At 32.9% G+C, this 20,799-nt stretch overlaps 1 protein-coding gene across 1 annotated transcript; it reads left to right on the top strand.

Moving 5' to 3' along the window:
* Positions 1-990: 990 nt before the first annotated feature.
* On the top strand, positions 991-20,799 carry Cyp311a1 (Cytochrome P450 311a1). Its single transcript, XM_075299152.1, has 6 exons — positions 991-1,395; positions 5,777-5,971; positions 6,035-6,217; positions 6,297-6,366; positions 19,803-20,094; positions 20,156-20,799. Exons 1-6 carry the CDS (start codon positions 1,242-1,244, stop codon positions 20,747-20,749), a joined length of 1,488 nt encoding a protein of 495 aa, XP_075155267.1. The 5' UTR covers positions 991-1,241; the 3' UTR covers positions 20,750-20,799.

The raw sequence follows: 20,799 nt of genomic DNA, 5'->3' as shown, positions 1-20,799 counted from the left end.
AAAGCTTCCTTATTAAATGAGGGTTATTAGGGGGTTATATATAGCCGCCATATAAATCGATCCCCAGATTTGACCTCCAGAGCCTCTTGGAGGAGCAAAATTCATCCGATTCGGTTGAAAATTGGTAAATTGTGCTAGTATATGGCCGCTAACAACCATGTCAAACTTGGTCCATATAGGTCTATAGTTATATATAGCCCCCAGATAAACCGATCCCCAATCATACAAGAATTGGTTCATATCGGTTCATATTTGTATATAGCCCCCATATAAAGCGACCCCCATTATTCAATACTGGATCTCTAATTACCGCGCAAAAGTTCATATCGATTCGTAATTATTTGTAGACTTCCCATACATATCGATCAAGAACTGAATTATATATGTATTTAATCTGTTTGTTTTTCTGTTTATTTATACCACGTATGGATTAACTTACCGGTTAGAAGACGATGTTAAGAAGTTTGCATTGCCATCGGCAAGTATTGCCATAACTCAAGTATTTCGATTGTGGATGACAGTATTTCATAGAAGTTTCTACGCAATCCATTGTGAAGGGTACATAAGATTCGCCCTGGCTGAACATACGGTCGTATATACATTTTGTTTTTGTTTTTGTTTTTTTTTTTTTTGAATAATCTTTACTTTCCTTTACCAAATTGCTAGCAAGTATTATCTCTCGCTATATATATCAACAATTAAATTTTGAGTTAAAAAAATTAAGTAAATTCACTTTCTAGCCATTAATATAAAGAAACCTAATCTAAACCATTTATTCCGAATCTTATATATGAAGTTAATCATTTTGATTATCCACTACAAGCGACGATGAATGTTATTCGGTAGACTCTTGCACTAATATCAATTGACAACTAATGCGTCAACATTTGTACGATTTATGGCCCATTGTGCATTTATTGGATACACATAATAAAAGTCTGCTGTCTAGCTAGTATTAGTAAATGAATTCATTGACTGACTGACTGACTGACTGACTGCAGTTCTAATCTAACGCCTCAATATATCGGACATGTTTCGCATATTTTTTCGCAAATTGAAATATACAAATACAATACAAGAATATAGAAATCGCCATAAAACTGACTAGATTTGATTGATTTTGTGAAAAAAGTGCATTTTTTTAAGACAAACATCAAAACGATATTGTGCTGGTTCAGTGACCTCAGAAATAAACAAAATAACTATTAATTTTAGTGAAATTTCTTTAGTAATATATAAGTATGTCGGTTATTTTGGTATTTTGTATGGCTTTTGGTATTGCCTATTTTATATCACATTGGTATCGAGTGCTTTGGTGCGGAATGCATTTACCGGGCCCTTGGTCAATGCCACTATTGGGAAATGTACAATTTGTCGCTACCTTAAAACCTGAAAGTGAGTTTGATTTCAAATAATTCTATAATACAAACAAATATTGTGGTTTGTGAATGGTTGGAATGATATTTGCAATCGTTTTTTTTTTCACAGTTTCAACAAATGTTAGTGATTCAAGGAAAATGTGCACAATAATATTTTCCAAGCTAGTTTCATTTTAGATTGACATACATAATTCCATCAGGACAGAAAATAAATTTAATTAGAAATAAAACAAGTAAGAACTGTCTAAAGTCGGGTGGGGCCGACTATATTATACCCTGCACCACTTTGTAGATCTAAATTTTCGATACCATATCACATCCGTTAAATGTGTTGGGGGCTATATATAAAGGTTTGTCTCAAATACATACATTTAAATATCACTCGATTTGGACAGAATTTGATAGACTTTTACAAAATCTATAGACTCAAAATTTAAGTCGGCTAATGGACTAGGGTGGAACACAATGTTAGTAAAAAAATATGGGAAACATTTAAATCTGAAGCAATTTTAAGGAAACTTCGAAAAAGTTTATTTATGGTTTATCGCTCGATATATATGTATTAGAAGTTTAGGAAAATTACAGTCATTTTCACAACTTTTCGACTAAGCAGTGGCGATTTTAGAAGGAAAATGTTGGTATTTTGACCATTTTTGTCGAAATCAGAAAAACATATATATGGGAGCTATATCGAAATCTGAACCGATTTCAATCAAATTTGGCACATATGACTATATTACTAATTGTACTCCTAGTGCAAAATTTCAACCAAATTGGGCCAAAACTCTGGCTTCTGGGGCCATATAAGTCCATATCGGGCGAAAACTATATATGGAAGCTATAGCTAAATCTGTACCGATTTTTTCCAAAATCAATAGGGATCGTCTTTGAGCCGAAACAGGACCCTATACCAAATTTTAGGACAATCGGACTAAAACTGCGAGCTGTACTTTGCACACAAAAATACATCAACAGACAGACAGACGGACAGACAGACAGACGGACAGACAGACAGACGGACAGACAGACAGACGGACATCGCTAAACCGACTCAGAATTTAATTCTAAACCGATCCGTATACTAAAAGGTTGGTCTACACCCTTACAAAAAATCGCTTCTGTAACATATACTCCCAAATATATTTTGCTTCAAGCATATACATTTTTGGGTATTGCCCGAAATTCAATAATGTTGTCTTCCAAAAAACAATATGTTATTATGTGAACATATAATATGTTTGGAAGCATTTTGCACCCAAAAATATTATATGCTTAAAAAAATTCTCCCAAACAATATTGTGCTCAAATTTTTATTTATTTATTTATATAAAGGGTGATTTGTTAAGAGCTTGATAACTTTTTTAAAAAAAAAAACGCATAAAATTTGCAAAATCTCATCGGTTCTTTATTTGAAACGTTAGATTGGTCCATGACATTTACTTTTTGAAGATAATTTCATTTAAATGTTGACCGCGGCTGCGTCTTAGGTGCTCCATTCGGAAAGTCCAATTTTGGGCAACTTTTTCGAGCATTTCGGCCGGAATAGCCCGAATTTCTTCGGAAATGTTGTCTTCCAAAGCTGGAATAGTTGCTGGCTTATTTCTGTAGACTTTAGACTTGACGTAGCCCCACAAAAAATAGTCTAAAGGCGTCAAATCGCATGATCTTGGTGGCCAACTTACCGGTCCATTTCTTGAGATGAATTGTTCTCCGAAGTTTTCCCTCAAAATGGCCATAGAATCGCGAGCTGTGTGGCATGTAGCGCCATCTTGTTGAAACCACATGTCAACCAAGTTCAGTTCTTCCATTTTTGGCAACAAAAAGTTTGTTAGCATCGAACGATAGCGATCGCCATTCACCGTAACGTTGCGTCCAACAGCATCTTTGAAAAAATACGGTCCAATGATTCCACCAGCGTACAAACCACACCAAACAGTGCATTTTTCGGGATGCATGGGCAGTTCTTGAACGGCTTCTGGTTGCTCTTCACTCCAAATGCGGCAATTTTGCTTATTTACGTAGCCATTCAACCAGAAATGAGCCTCATCGCTGAACAAAATTTGTCGATAAAAAAGCGGATTTTCTGCCAACTTTTCTAGGGCCCATTCACTGAAAATTCGACGTTGTGGCAGATCGTAAGTCTATTCATGATGAAATGTCAAAGCATACTGAGCATCTTTCTCTTTGACACCATGTCTGAAATCCCACGTGATCTGTCAAATACTAATGCATGAAAATCCTAACCTCAAAAGAATCACCCTTTATTTACAATCATAATGAATTATGAAAATAAACAGGTAATATAGGTGCTAACAACATAGGTTTTCGACCTGAATGCTCAAAATTTTGTTTCTGCCTAATTGTATATTCCCCCACATCTTTCTCACTTCCACGAGATTTTTTAGTTCTTAGCACTTTTTTCTGTGATACAAACATTGTAAAAGAAATTATTCAATTTTATAATTTTTTTTATTTTAATTTTACCTTTTGCCGGACGGGGATTCGAACAGCGGACCACACAGTTTGTAAGGATCAAAGAAGTAGCAGATCAATTGCCCAAGGAAAAATAAAATGTTAATTTTGTAATAACAAGCAACAACCACCAACTTAATTCAATATCGCTCCCTGTTAAATAGCGCTCCAAGCTACTAAACACATATATGTTTATAGGCTATTTCTAAATTAATATATGTTTGCATCCAAGCATATTATATTTACACACATTTTATGTCCCAAACATAATATGTTCTAACATATTAACATATATGTCCCAAACATGTTATGCTAGTTTATGAACATTATATGCTTGCACTCAAAAATATTGTGTTTAAAAATTTGTGTTCCAAACATATAATGTTTATAGCCAAACATATGAAAAACAGTAATTTTCATCCGTGTATGATTACTCCTTCTTGGCATTACATACAAATGCACAAACTTATTATACCCTGTACCACAGTAGTGGTGAAGGGTATAAAAAGCTAGTATGTGCTTAAGTGTAAAGGTTGTAATAAATTCGCGCGAATTTTTTTTATATGGTCTCTAACAACCATACACGCTCACAAAAAATCGCTTCTGTAACATATACTCCCAAACATTTTTTTTCTCCAAGCATATACATTTTAGGCTATTGTCCAAACATTTGTATGTTTGATCTCTTCCAATATATAATATGTTTGAAAGCATATTGGTCTAAACAATATATGTTTGGGTAGTCAATTTCCAAAAACAACCACCAACTTAATTCAATATCGCTCCCTGTTAAATAGCGCTCCAAGCTACTAAACACATATATGTTTATAGGCTATTTCTAAATTAATATATGTTTGCATCCAAGCATACTATATTTAAAAACATTTTATGTCCCAAACATAATATGTTCTAACATATTAACATATATGTCCCAAACATGTTATGCTAGTTTATGAACATTATATGCTTGCACTCAAAAATATTGTGTTTAAAAATTTGTGTTCCAAACATATAATGTTTATAGCCAAACATATGAAAAACCGTCGTTTTCATCCGTGTACAAACATTGGTTCATATCGGTCCATAATTATATTATATATATAAACCAATCCCCAGATTTGATCTCCGGAGCCTCTTGGAGGAGCAAATTTCATCCTATCTGGTTGAAATTTGGTAACCGGTGTAAGTATGTAGTCTCTAATAACCATGCAAAAATTGGTCCATATGTAGCCTTCATATAAACGGTCCCCAGATTTGACCTCCGGAGCCTTTTGGAGAAGTAAACTTCATCCGATCTGGTTGAAATTTGGTACGTGGTGTTAGTATATGGTCTTCAACAACGATATAAACCGATCTCCAGATTTGGTTTTGGAGCCTCTTGGAGGAGCGAATTTCACCCGATTCATTTGAAATTTGGTACATTGTGCTAGTATATGGCCACTAACAACCATGCCAAACTAGGTCCATATCGGTCTATAGTTATATATAGCCCTCAGATAAACCATTCCCCAATCACACAAAAATTAGTCCATATCGATTCATAATTGTATAAAGCCCCCATGTAAATCGACCCCCATATTTCAATTCTGGCTCTCTAATTACCGCGCAAAAGTCCATATCGGTTCGTAATTATTTCTAGACTTACCTATATATACCTTTTTTATTTAATATATAGCACGTATGGACTGACTTACAATTTAAAAGACGATATTAAGAAGTTTTAAGATATCTTGCCATCGGTAAGTATTACCACAACCCAAGTAATTCGATTGTGGATGACAGTCTTTCGTAGAAGTTTCTACGCAATCCATGGTACATAACATATGATTCGGCCTGGCCGAACTTGTTTTTTTTTATAATGTGGCCACCAATAAATGTTGTAGCACAATATAACTCTAATATTCCATTTCTTATCCCATTTGCAGAACTGTTTCGAATTATTAATGGATATCGAGAAAAATATAAAGAATCCTTTCGACTGTGGTTAGGTCCACAACTATGGGTAATTCTACACTCACCACAGGAAACACGAGATGCACTAAATGATGGCACTTTGAAGAGGGCAGATACGTTTCAGTTATTGGACATTTTTCTAGGAAATGGTTTATTGATAAGTGAAGGTATATTCCTATAAAGTTTATATGTGGAATCATTAGACTGATTCTATAACTTTGATTCTTAAGGTAAACATTGGGAACTTCATAGAAAAGCTTTAGGCCCGGCATTTCATCCGAATATTTTGAATGGTTTTACTAAAACCATAATTCAACACGTGGATATACTTTTGGAAAGATTTTCTGAACTGAATGGAAAATCTGTTGATGTTACCGATTACTTGTTTGCTTGTATAATGGATACTATTATTGGTAAGTACATTTCAATACTGACCTTTTGACGTATTTATGGAATTTGTTTTTTTTTTTTATTATTATGGATACATTTTAGATACATCTATGGGCAAGAATCTTCAAACCCAAAAGGATTCAAATTCAAAATATACCCATGCATTTCATAGGTAAATATATTGAAGAATTAAGGTCAAATTTTTTGAACCCATACGAATTCAATACCACACACAAAAAAATATTTTTTGTCTTCAATTACGAAATTAATTGATCCAATTAATTTTTAATTGAAATGTCTTAAATCACAATAATAATAGTATTAATTAAAAAAATTAATTGAAATTCAATTAAAAATTTAACTGATCCAATTAAAAAATTAATTCATGCTATTAATTTTTGTGATTTATTTTTGTTTCAATTAAAAAATTTGTTGTATTAATTAAATGTTTAATTGAATATTTTTTAAAACTCAATTAAGACTTTAATTGGAAAAATGTTCGTGATTTTTTTTCTGTGCATAATAGCGCTAACAATTATGTTTACCAAGTTTTAGACAGACGGCCAGATAACCCTACATTTACCCAGAATTACACAACGATCAGGAATATCTGTTCTTAATGGGGTCTCTTAATAACATTTCGACGCCTAAAAAAACAACTTTGAACCAATGCAAGTTTTAAGACAGCTAGCAAAAAAGGAAAAGTTTGAGATGTTTGTAAAAAAAATTATTAAGGCAAAGTCGTCTATGAAAAAACAAAAAACACAAGTATATACGGCCGTAAATTCGGCCCGGCCGAATCTTATGTACCCCCCACCATTGTGGGTGTTACCGCAACCAAAGTAATTCGATTGGACTGTCATCCACAATCGAATTACTTGGGTTGTGGTAACACTTACTGATGGCAAGGTATCTTAAAAATTCTTAACATCTTTTTCTAAATTGTGAGTTAGTCCATACACACAAAAAATTTTTTCTCTGATTCAATCACCAAATTAATTGATCCAATTAATTTTTTAATTGAAATGTCTTCAATCACGAAAATGATAGTATCAATCACAGTTTTAATTGGGCATAGAAAAAATTCTTGATTAAAAAATTAATTGATTTTTTCAGCAAAATTCAATTAATTTTTTAATTGATTCAATTAAAAATTTAATTGATGTTGATTGCAATACGCAATTAATTTATTAATTTAAAAAGGTAACTATTTTTAATTACTTAGTTAGATTGGCTTAGAGTTTTTATTTGGATTAACAAATGATTGTTTGAAATACATTTTTAATTAAAAAAGTAAAAAAAAATCAGCACTTTTTTAACTGATTTAGTCTTCCGAATTTGATTAAAAAGTTAATTGTATCAATTAATTTTTTAATTAAACATTTCAAAAATTTCAATCATTGACTTAATTAACTTAATGTTTCTATCATGATGAAAAAGTTAATTGTATCAATTAATTTATTAATTGAACAAATTTTCAACTTCAATTAACTTTTCAATTGGAAATATTTTGGTGGTATTTTTTTCTGTGTACGTGGTATATATTAGACAAAAAAGGTGTGTATAGGTAAGTCTCCAAATAATTACGAATCGATATGGACTTTTGCACGATACGTGGAGAGCCAGAATTGAAATATGGGGGTCGCTTATGTGGAGGCTACAATTATGAACTTGATATGGACCATTTTTTGTGTGATTGGGGATCGATTTACCTGAGGGCTATATATAACTATAGAGCGATATGGACCTAGGTAGGCATGGTTGTTATTGGCCATATACTAACACAATGTACCAAATTTCAACTGACTCGGATGAAATTTGCTCCTCCAAGAGGCTCCAAAACCAAATCTCGGGATCGGTTTATATGGGGGCTATATATGATTATGGACTGATATGGACCACTTTTGGCAAGGTTGTTAAATATAATATACTACCACTACGTACTAACTTTCAACCAGATCGGATGAATTTTGCTTCTCCAAGAGGCTCCAAAAAAACCAAATCTCGGGATGGGTTTATATGGGTCTATATATAATTATGGACTGATATGAACCAATTCCAGCATGGTTGTTGGATACCATATACTAACATCACGTACCAAATTTCAACCGAATCGGATGAATTTTGCTCTACCAAGGGGCCTCGGAGGTCAAATCTGGGGATCGGTTTATATGGGAGCTATATATAATTATGGACCGATTTCGACCAATTTTTGGATGTATTAACACCACGTACCAAATTTCAACTGAATCAGATGAATTTTGGTCTTCCAAGAGGCTCCGGAGGTCAAATCTGGGGGTCGGTTTATATGGGGGCTATATATAATTATGGACCAATGTGGACCAATTTTTGCATGGTTATTAGAGACCATATACTTACACCATTCAGCCGGATCGGATGAAATTTGCTTCTCTTAGAGGCTCCGCAAAGCCAAATCTGGGGATCGGTTTATATGGGGGCTATATATAATTATGGACCGATGTAGACCAATTTTTGCATGATTTTTTAAGGGATCATATGCTAACACTATGTACCAAATTTCAGCCGGATCGGATGAAATTTGCTTCTCTTAGAGGCTCCACAAGCCAAATCTGGGGATCGGTTTATATGGGGGCTATATATAATTACGGACCGATGTGGGCCAATTTTTGCAGGATTGTTAGAGATCATATGCTAACACCATGTACCAAATTTCAACCGGATCGCATGAATTTTGCTCCTCCAAGAGGCTCCGCAAGCCAAATCTGGGGATCGGTTTATATGGGGGCTATACGTAAAAGTGGACCGATATGGCCCATTTGCAATACCATCCGACCTACATCAATAACAACTACTTGTGCCAAGTTTCAAGTCGATAGCTTGTTTCGTTCGGAAGTTAGCGTGATTTCAACAGACGGACGGACGGACATGCTTAGATCGACTCAGAATTTTACCACGACCCAGATTATATTTATGGGGTCTTTGAGCAATATTTCGATGTGTTACAAACGGAATGACAATGTTAATATACCCCCATCCTATGGTGGAGGGTATAATAAATATTTTTGTTATTTTAATTGATTTAAATGCTTTTAATTGGCTGATGGTAAATTGACACTGGATGGCGTTCTCGTACATTTCTGCGAATTTTAGGAAGGAGAAAAGAAATCCATTTGTACTTTATTGCAAATGTCCCTTTATGTTAAAGGGACTGTTCCTTTATTGTTTTTGTGTTGATTTATAGATTTTTTTTGTAATAAGAAGACTTCACAAATGTATGCAACTTTTTTTTATCATTATGCAACTTTTTTGTGCGACCTCTTTTTTTTTGTATGCGACTTTTTCAAAATTTCCAACGGTAACACTGGTGCAGGGTATAATATAGTCGGCCCCGCTCCACTTTTAAAGATTCCTTACTTGTTTTTTCTTATACCCACAATGGTGATGGAGGTGTAATAAATTTGTCATTCCGTTTGTAACACATCAAAAAATCGATTTCAGACTACATAACGTATATATATATATATATATATATATATATATATATATATATATATATATATATATATATATATATATATATATATATATATATATATATATATATATATATATATATATATATATATATATATATATATATATATATATATATATATATATATATATATATATATATATATATATATATATATATATATATATATATTCTCAATCAGGGAGAAATTCTAGTCCGTCACCATGGCTGCCTGTCTGTCTTTTGTAATCAAGTTACAGTCTTCAATAAAGGAGCTACCATGCTGAAAATTTTCATTAACTAGTCTCTTGTCTAAAGGCAGATCAAGTTCGGTGACGGGCTATATCGGTCCAGATTTTAATATGGCTCCCATACAAACCGGACCCTCTATTTGGTTTTGAGTATTTAGACACCGCAATTTTATCCAATTTGCTTTAAATTCAAAATCTAGAGGTATTTTGGATCCATAAAGAAGTATGCCGAATATGGTATGTATCGGTCTGTATTTTTGTATTGTCCACATATAGACCGATCTCCCGATTAAACATCTTCAGTGTCTAGACATTCGAACTTTTGTCCGATTTGCTTGAAATTGAAAATCTTGAGGTATTTTGGGTCCTTAAACCACGATCTCCCGATTTGTCTTCCTGGACTACTGTATACCGCAATTTTTTACCAATTTGCCAGAAATTTAAAATCTAGAAGTATTTTGGTTGCAAAAATAGTTTTGCCGAATATGGTGTGATTCGGTCCATGTTTTGGTATAGCCCCCATATAGTTCGATCTCCCGATTTGATTTCTTGGGATTCTAGACACCGCAATTTTTATCCAATTCGTCTGAAATTGGAAATCTAGAGGTTTTTTGGGTCCATAAACAAGTGTGCCGAATATGGTGTGTATCAGTCAATATTTTGGTATAGTCCCCATACAGATCGATCTCCCGATTTGACATTTTCAAAGTCAAAACATTGAATTTTTATCAGATTTGCTTGAAAATGAAAATCTAGGGATAGTTTGGGTCCATAAATACGTGTGCTGAATAAGGTTTGATCCGGCCCATGTTTTGGTATAGCCCCCAAATACCCCGATCTTCTTCTTGGACTTCTTGTCTTCTTGGACTTCTGGATAACGATAATCGGATAAATATTGATTTGCCTAATATTGAAAATGTAGAGGTATTTTGGTTCCATAAACACACACAAACAATTTTTTTCTGATTCCATCCAATTAATTTTTTAATTGATCCAATTCATTTTTTAATTGAAATGTCTTCAATCACGAAAATGATAGTATCAATCACAGTTTTAATTAGACATTTAAAAAATGCTTGATTAAAAACTTAATTGATTTAATTAGCAAATTTCAATTAATTTTTTAATTGATGCAATTAAAAATTGATGTTGTTTGCAAAACTCAATTAATTTTTTCATTGAAAACGTAACTACACTGAAAAAAATATTTACGTGATATTAAAGATATCACATCCAAAATTTTAGGATCTGAAATTTACAAAATATTAAGGACACATTTCTTTAAAATAATGAAATTTTAATTAAAATAAATTTTATAATCTTAGCTTCAAAAATTTTTTTTCATTAAATTTAGGACACAAATTTGGTAAATTTACGCCCCTCAGTTAAAGTCGCGTGTCTTTGAACAAAGGCAAATTTTCCTTAAAGTAAAGAAACACATATTTGATTTAAAGAAATTGTCCTAAAATTAACTGAAATATTGAAACTTCAAATTTAAGATAAAAACGCTTCAAATATAGGCTAATACTTAGTTTGAGGATTTAGCGTCTTTGCTTTAAAGTTTTTTAGAATTAAGAAAACATTTTTTACTTTGAAGTATCCGTTATAATTTAGATTTTTAAACTGGCATTTGTTTGTACGTGAGTACCTTTATTAATAAACCGCGAAAAGAGAATGAAAATTTGATAAATGAGATCTGTATCCTAATTTTAATTTTATTGGTCCTAGATTTAAAGCCAGATAGGTCACTAAAAAAAATCCTTTTTTTTCGGATTCAATACCAAAATCTTTAAGGAAAGGTCAAAATCTTTGGATCCAAGTAAACTTTTTTTGAGTGTATTTACAATTACTTTCTTAACTGACTTTGATTAAAAAATTGAAAATTTGATAAATGAGATCTGTATCCTAATTTTAATTTTATTGGTCCTAGATTTAAAGCCAGATAGGTCGCTAAAAAAAATCCTTTTTTATACACTCCACCATAGGATGGGGAGTATATTAACTTTGTCATTCCGTTTGTAACACATTGAAATAATGCTCTAAGACCCCATAAAGTATATATATTCTGGGTCGTGGTGAAATTCTGAGTCGATCTGAGCATGTCCGTCCGTCCTTCCGTCCGTCTGTTGAAATCACGCTAACTTCCGAACGAAACAAGCTATCGACTTGAAACTTGGCACAAGTAGTTGTTATTGATGTAGGTCGGATGTTATTGCAAATGGGCCATATCGGTTCACTTTTACGTATAGCCCCCATATAAACGGACCCCCAAATTTGGCTTGCGAGGCCTCTAAGAGAAGCAAATTTCATCCGATCCGGCTGAAATTTGGTACATGGTCTTAGTATATGGTCTCTAATAACCATGCAAAAATTGGTCCACATCGGTCCATAATTATATATAGCCCCCATATAAACCGATCCCCCGATTTGGCTTGCAGAGCCTCTACGAGAAACAATTTTCATCCGATCCGGCTGAAATTTGTTACATGGTGTTAGTATATGGTCTCTAACAACCATGCAAAAATTGGTCCATATCGGTTTATAATTATATATAGCCCCCATATAAACCGATCCCCGATTTGGCTTGCGGAGCCTCTAAGAGAAGCAACTTTCATCCGATCCGGCTGAAATTTGGTACATGGTGTTAGTCCATGGTCTCTAACTACCATGCAAAAATTGGTCCATATCGGTCCATAATTATATATAGTCCCCATATAAACCGATCCCCAGATTTGACCTCCGGAGCGTCTGGGAAGGCCACAATTTATCTGATTCAGTTGAAATTTGATACGTGATGTTAATATATGGCCTCAAACACCCGTGCAAAAATTGGTCGATATCGGTTCATAATTATATATAGGCCCCATATAAACCGATCCCCAGATTTGACCTACGGAGCACCTTGGAAGAGCAAAATTCTTCCCATTCGGTTGAAATTTGGTACGTGATGTTAGTATAGGGTATCCAAAAACCATGCAGGAATTGGTTCCTATCAGTCCATAATAATATATAGCTCCCATATAAACCGATACCCAGATTTGACCTCCGGTGCCTTTTGGAGAAGCAATATTCATCCGATCTGGTTGAAATTTGGTACGTGGTGGTAGTATATGATATTTAACAACCATGTGAGTTGAAATTTGTGGATGACAGTATTTCGTAGAAGTTTCTACGCAATCCATGGTGGAGGGTACATAAGATTCGTCCTGGCCGAATTTACGGCCGTATATACTTGTTTTTTTTTTTTTTTAAACCGCATCTTTGGTTCGGATTCAATACCAAAATTTTTAAGGAAAGGTCAAAATCTTTGGATCCAAGTAAACATTTTTTGAGTGTATTTACAATTACTTTCTTAACTGACTTTGATTAAAAAATTGATTTTTTGAAACAAATTTTTAGTTAAAAATTTTCCATCATATTTTTCAATTGACTGTCTTCCGAATAAAAAGTTAATTGTATCAATTAATTATTTAATTACAAATTTTAAAATTTTCAATCATTGACTTAATTAACTTAATGTTTTTATCTTGATTAAAAAGTTAATTGTAACAATTAATTTATTAATTGAACAAGTTTTCAACTTCAATCAACTTTGGAATTGGATATATTTTCATAATTTTTTTTCTGTGCATTATGTGTATCGGTCCACGTTTTGGTATAGCCCCGATTGTGTGTATTAACAAAGCTATTTTGAAAGTGTATAGTTTAATTATAAATTATAATTTGGAGATACATTCCGAGTATATCTCCATACTTCAAGATAAGGGACAGCATTACAAATTTGAATGGTATATTACTTAAGGACAACCAAATTTTGGTTCCTAGCAGTTTGAGGAAGTCAGTAATACAAAAGCTCCACGAAGGTCATTTAGGAATGGTTACGTGTAAGAATTTAGCACGTCAAACCGTCTATTGGCCTAATATCTATAATGATATTGATAATATTATTTCAAATTGTGAAACTTGTCTAAAGTACAAGAATTGTAACGTAAGGTCTCCTCTACTACCACATGAAATTGTAGATTTACCCTGGTATAAGGTTGGTTGTGATATTTTTGAGCTTAATAGTAAGAAGTATTTACTTGTAGTGGACTATTTTTCTAAGTATATTGAACTTGAGGTCCTAAATAGTGGTAATAGTAGTTCTTTTGTGATAAACAAGCTTAAATCAATTTTTGCCAGGCATGGAATACCACATACATTAGTTTCTGACAATGGTCCACCCTTCAACTCAGAGGAACTTAAAAAGTTTTGTAAGGAGTGGGAAAGTGACCATATAACTTCCAGTCCTTATTTGCCTAGGTCAAATGGGCTGGCGGAAAGGTCAATACAGACTGTTAAGAAATTGCTCATCAAATGTCTTGAAAGCAACTCTGATCCCTATATTGCTTTACTCTTATACAGAACTACACCTAAGGGTAATTTGCCTAGCCCATCTGAGTAACTTATGTCGAGATCTCTTCGAACAAAAGTTCCGTCTATTTTTGAAAATTTTCGTCCAAAGGTGGTTGACTTAGAGAAATATAAAGGAAATGTACAATTGAACGCTGAGTATACATCTAATTATTACAATCGAAAGTCAAAGAAAGTGAAGCCTTTAATAAATGGAGAGAAAGTTATGTTTAAGAAAACTCCTGATAGTAATTGGTTTCACGGAGAAGTTGTAAATGTTTGCAAGGAACCCCGATCATTTGTAGTTTTGGATAACAATGGTTCTCTTTTTAGGAGGAACCAAGACCATATCAGAAAATTGCCACCTATAATAAATAACTACAATTCTAAAGAAAGGGAAGATGAGAGAGTTGTTGAGAATCCAAATAAGAAGATAAATACGAAATTCTCAAAATAATGTTTTTTTTTTTTTTAATTTGTCTTTATTTTTTTTTTTTTTTTAATTCAATATCTTAGTAAATTTATATTAACGTAAAAATAAATATCAGTTTTAATAACCACATTATAAACCACAAATGCAACATCATCAAAATAAGTCTAAGCCTAAATTATAAACGTTTTTATATTTAATGCAAAGATTCAATGATGATTTAAAAAGTTTTTCTTTGTTTGAGGAAAAATTTTAAATTTATTTAAAAAAAAAATTAAAAGTAAAAATGTACTTTTTATTACATTTTTCATTATTGTTCTTAATTTTTATACCCTCCACCATATGATGGAGGGTATATTAACATTGCCATTCCGTTTGTAACACATCGAAATATTTCTCTAAGACCCCATAAAGTATATATTCTGGGTCGTGGTGAAATTCTGAGTCTAAGCATGTCCATCCGTCTGTTGAAATCACGCTAACTTCCGAACGAAACAAGCTATCGACTTCAAACTTGGCACAAGTAGTTGCTATCGATGTAGGTCGGATGGTATTGCAAATGGACCATATCGGTCCACTTTTGCGTATAGGCCCCATATAAACGGACCCCCAGATTTGGCTTGCGGAGCCTCTAAGAGTAGCATATTTTATCCTGTCTGGCTGAAATTTGGTACATGGTGTAAGTATATGGTCTCTAGAAACCATGCAAAAATTGGTCCATATCGGTCCATAATTATATATAGCCCCCATATAAATCGATCCCCAGATTTGATCTCCGGAGCCTCTTAGAGGAGCTAAATTCATTCGATCCGGTTGAAATTTGGTACGTGGTGTTAGTATAAGGTCTCTAACAACCATGCAAGAATAGCTCCATATCGGTCCATAATTATATATAGCCCCCATATAAACCGATCCACAAATTTGTCTTCCGGAGCCTCTTAGAGAAGCAAAATTCATCCGATCCGGTTGAAATTTGGAACGTGGAGTTAGTATATGGCCGCTAACAACCATTCCAAAACTGGTCCATATCAGTCTATAGTTATATATAGCCGATCGCAAATCACACAAAAATTGGTCCATATCGGTTCATAATCATGGTTGCCACTCGAGCCAAAAATAATCTACCAAAATTTTATTTCTATAGAAAATGTTGTCAAAATTTTATTTTTATAGAAAATTTTGTCAAAATTTTATTTCTATAGAAAATTTTGTCAAAATTTTATTTCTATAGAAAATTTTGTCGAAATTTTATTTCCATAGAAAATTTTGTCAAATTTTTATTTCTATAGAAAATTTTGTCGAAATTTTATTTCTATAGAAAATTTTGTCAAATTTTTATTTCTATAGAAAATTTTGTCAAAATTTTATTTCTATAAAAACTTTTGTCAAAATTTTATTTCTATAGAAAATGTTTTCAAAATTTTATTTCTATAGAAAATTTTGTCAAAATTTTATTTCTATAGAAAATTTTGTCAAAATTTTATTTCCATAGAAAATTTTGTCAAATTTTTATTTCTATAGAAAATTTTGTCAAAATTTTATTTCTATAGAAAATTTTGTCAAAATATTATTTCTATTGAAAATTTTGTCAAAATGTTATTTCTATAGAAAATTTTGTCAAAATATTATTTCTATTGAAAATTTTGTCAAAATGTTATTTCTATAGAAAATTTTGTCAAAATATTATTTCTATTGAAAATTTTGTCAAAATTTTATTTCTATAGAAAATGTTGTCAAAATTTTATTTCTATGAAAACTTTTGTCAAAATTTTATTTCTATATTTTGTCAAACTGAATTAACAGCCTTTTTATACCCTCCACCATAGGATGGGGGTATATTAACTTTGTCATTCCGTTTGTAACACATCGAAATATTGCTCTAAGACCCCATAAAGTATATATATTCTGGGTCGTGGTGAAATTCTGAGTTGATCTGAGCATGTCCGTCCTTCCGTCCGTCCGTCCGTCCGTCTGTTGAAATCACGCTAACTTCCGAACGAAACAAGCTATCGACTTGAAACTTGACACAAGTAGTTGTTATTGATGTAGGTCGGATGGTATTGCAAATGGACCATATCGGTCCACTTTTACGTATAGCCCCCATATAAACGGACCCCCAGATTTGGCTTGCGGAGCCTCTAAGAGTAGCATATTTTATCCGGACTGGCTGAAATTTGGTACATTGTGTAAGTATATGGTCTCTAGCAACCATGCAAAAATTGGTCCATATCGGTCCATAATTATATATAGCCTATATGGGGGCGATCCCCAGATTTGACCTCCGGAGAGGAGCTAAATTCATTCGATCCGGTTGAAATTTGGTACGTGGTGTTAGTATAAGGTCTCTAACAACCATGCAAGAATATGTCCATATCGGTCCATAATTTATATAGCCCCCATATAAACCGATCCACAGATTTGTCTTCCGGAGCCTCTTGGAGAAGCAAAATTCATCCGATCCGGTCGAAATTTGGAACGTGGTGTTAGTATATGGCCGCTAATAACCATTCCAAAACTGGTCCATATCGGTCTATAGTTATATATAGCCGATCGCAAATCACACAAAAATTCATAATCATGGTTGCCACTCGAGCCAAAAATAATCTACCAAAATTTTATTTCTATAGAAAATTTTATTTCAAAAAAAAATTTCTCAAAATTTTATTTCAATAGAAAATTTTGTCAAAATTTTATTTCTATAGAAAATTTTGTCAAAATTTTATGTCTATAGAAAATTTTGTCAAAATTTTATTTCTATAGAAAATTTTGTCAAAATTTTATTTCTATAGAAAATTTTGTCGAAATTTTATTTCCATAGAAAATTTTATCAAATTTTTATTTCTATAGAAAATTTTGTCAAAATTTTATTTCTATAAAAAATTTTGCCAAAATTTTATTTCTATAGAAAATTTTGTCAAAATTTTATTTCTATAGAAAATTTTGTCAAAATTTTATTTCTATAGAAAATTTTGTCTATAGAAAATTTTGTCAAAATTTTATTTCCATAGAAAATTTTGTCAAAATGTTATTTCTATAGAAAATGTTGTCAAAATTTTATTTCTATAGAAAATGTTGTCAAAATTTTATTTCTATAGAAAATTTTGTCAAAATTTTATTCCTATAGAAAATTTTGTCAAAATATTATTTCTATTGAAAATTTTGTCAAAATTTTATTTCTATAGAAAATGTTGTCAAAATTTTATTTCTATAGAAAATGTTGTCAAAATTTTATTTCCATAGAAAGTTTTGTCAAAATTTTATTTCCATAGAAAATTTTGTCAAAATTTTATTTTCATAGAAAATTTTGTCAAAATTTTATTTCTATATTTTGTCAAACTTAACTATATACGTATTTAATCAGCCTTTTTTAGTTTATGTATACCACGTATGGACTACCTTGCAATTTAGAAGACGGTGTTAGGAATTTTTAAGATACTTTGCCATCGGCCAAGTAATTCGATTGTGGATGACAGTCTTCAGTAGAAGTTTCTACGCAATCCATGGTGGAGGGTACATAGCAGGTTGGCTGATAAGTCCCCGGTCTAACAAAGAAAAACACATTTTTTTGTCAAAATTCGTTTTTATTATTCAACATAGTTCCCTTCAAGAGCGATGCAACGATTATAACGACCTTCCAATTTTTTGATACCATTTTGGTAGTACTCCTTCGGTTTTGCGTCAAAATAGGCCTCAGTTTCGGCGATCACCTCTTCATTGCAGCCAAATTTTGTCCCTGCGAGCATCCTTTTGAGGTCTGAGAACAAGAAAAAGTCGCTGGGGGCCAGATCTGGAGAATACGGTGGGTGGGGAAGCAATTCGAAGCCCAATTCATGAATTTTTGCCATCGTTCTCAATGACTTGTGGCACGGTGCGTTGTCTTGGTGGAACAACACTTTTTTCTTCTTCATATGGGGCCGTTTTGACGCGATTTCGACCTTCAAACACTCCAATCACGCCATATAATAGTCACTGTTGATGGTTTTTCCCTTCTCAAGATAATCGATAAAAATTATTCCATGCGCATCCCAAAAAACAGAGGCCATTACTTTGCCAGCGGACTTTTGAGTCTTTCCACGCTTCGGAGACTGTTCACCGGTCGCTGTCCACTCAACCGACTGTCGATTGGACTCAGGAGTGTAGTGATGGAGCCATGTTTCATCCATTGTCACATATCGACGGAAAAACTCGGGTGTATTACGAGTTAACAGCTACAAACACCGCTCAGAATCAAGACGTTGTTGTTTTTGGTCAAATGTGAGCTCGCGCGGCACCCATTTTGCACAGAGCTTCCGCATATCCAAATATTGATGAATGATATGACCAACACGTCCCTTTGATATCTTTAAGGCCTCTGCTATCTCGATCAACTTCATTTTACGGTCATTCAAAATCATTTTGTGGATTTTTTTGATGTTTTCGTCGGTGACCACCTCATTCGGGCATCCACCTCCGTGCTAATTTCACCACGCTTGAATGTTGCATACCAATCAATTATTGTTGATTTCCCTGGGGCAGAGTCCGGAAACTCATTATCAAGCCAAATTTTTGTTCCCACCGTATTTTTCCCCTTCAGAAAACAGTATTTTATCAAAACACGAAATTGCTTTTTTCCATTTCACAATAACAAAAGTTGCTTCACGAAAGACTCTCTATCTCACAAACTAATTGACTTACAGACGTCAAATTTTGACACGAATCATTTGAAGGTTGGTACTATATAAAAATAATATGCATTTAGCGACGCCATCTATGTGTCAGACCGGGGACTCATCAGCCAACCTGTTAAGCTTCGGCCTGGCCGAACTTACGGCCGTATATACTTGTTTTTTTTTTTATTATTTTGTCATTATTGTTCTTAAAATTGCGTATCCTAAAATTTAGGCACAATCCTTCATATTTGTGTGTGATGAGAATCCAATACTTTACCTATAAAAATATATCTAAAATTAATGTTAATCTTTGTTCTTAAATTAATTTATTAATTTTATAATTTTATACAATTTACTCATATATATTGAGATTTCTCTTCTGTATTTTAGGACAAACGAATTGCTTTTTGAACGAATGGTGAATCCCTTGTTATTACCCGATTTGGTCTATAACAATACCCAAAGATCCAAAGACTTGCGTAAATACATTAACATCGTTCATGATCTAATGGACTCGATTATCAAGGAACGTAGAGAATATTTGGAATTGGAGGAGAATAAGATCGAATCAGGCAATAAGAAACCGAGATGTCTTTTAGATACACTTCTCACCGCAAGCATAGAAGGAAAACCAATGACACCGAAAGAGATTCGAGATGAAGTCAATACTTTTATATTTGCTGTAAGATTCTATTAAATTAATAGTAGACAGAAAACTAATAAATTGTTTTTATATATTTCAGGGTGTTGATACCACAACAGCAGCCATGTGTTTTATACTCTATAGCCTGGGTAAATATCCCGTCGAACAACAGAAAGTTTTCGAGGAAATTCAAAAGGAACAAGAGGAATCTCCAGATACATCATTTCCCACATCATCTGATCTCAATAGACTTGAATATTTGGATATGTTTATTAAGGAATGCTTACGCTTTTACACCATAGTGCCAATGACAGGACGTCAAACTACACAATCCACTAAAATTGGCGACAGATTATATCCTGCTGGCGTTACTTTATGGATCGATATGTATGGCTTGTCTCATGACAGCAATCATTTTGAAGAACCATTTGAATTTCGACCTTTACGCTTTTCCCGCAACGAATATCAACGTTTGCCAAAATTTTCTTACATTCCATTTTCTGGAGGGCCACATGTTTGCATTGGCCGAAAATATGCTTTGCTCATAATGAAAATCATGTGTGTTCGAATTCTACGAAATTTCGAAGTTATATTAAAAGATCCCCAAGAGGAGTTGATATTAATGGCTCAAATGACTTTAAAATCGAAAAATGGTATTAATGTGATATTCAAAGAGAGGGGTCAAGATGGATAAAATGATTTTAATAAATATATGTACTTAGTTATTACAAAATATTTACGAAA

This window comes from Haematobia irritans, chromosome 3, assembly GCF_050003625.1.
Source record: "Haematobia irritans isolate KBUSLIRL chromosome 3, ASM5000362v1, whole genome shotgun sequence".
NCBI lineage: Eukaryota > Metazoa > Arthropoda > Insecta > Diptera > Muscidae > Haematobia > Haematobia irritans.
The sequence above is the reverse complement of the archived record's forward strand: the minus strand, read 5'-3'. Positions and strand labels throughout refer to the sequence as shown.

Bases quoted from the DNA above. Each gene is read 5' to 3' on its own strand.
- Cyp311a1 (XM_075299152.1), top strand. From the start codon at position 1,242: ATGTCGGTTATTTTGGTATTTTGTATGGCTTTTGGTATTGCCTATTTT. The intron at 1,396-5,776 runs GTGAGTTTGATT...TCCCATTTGCAG, and splicing joins CGCTACCTTAAAACCTGAAA to AACTGTTTCGAATTATTAAT. The intron at 20,095-20,155 runs GTAAGATTCTAT...TATATATTTCAG, and splicing joins TCAATACTTTTATATTTGCT to GGTGTTGATACCACAACAGC.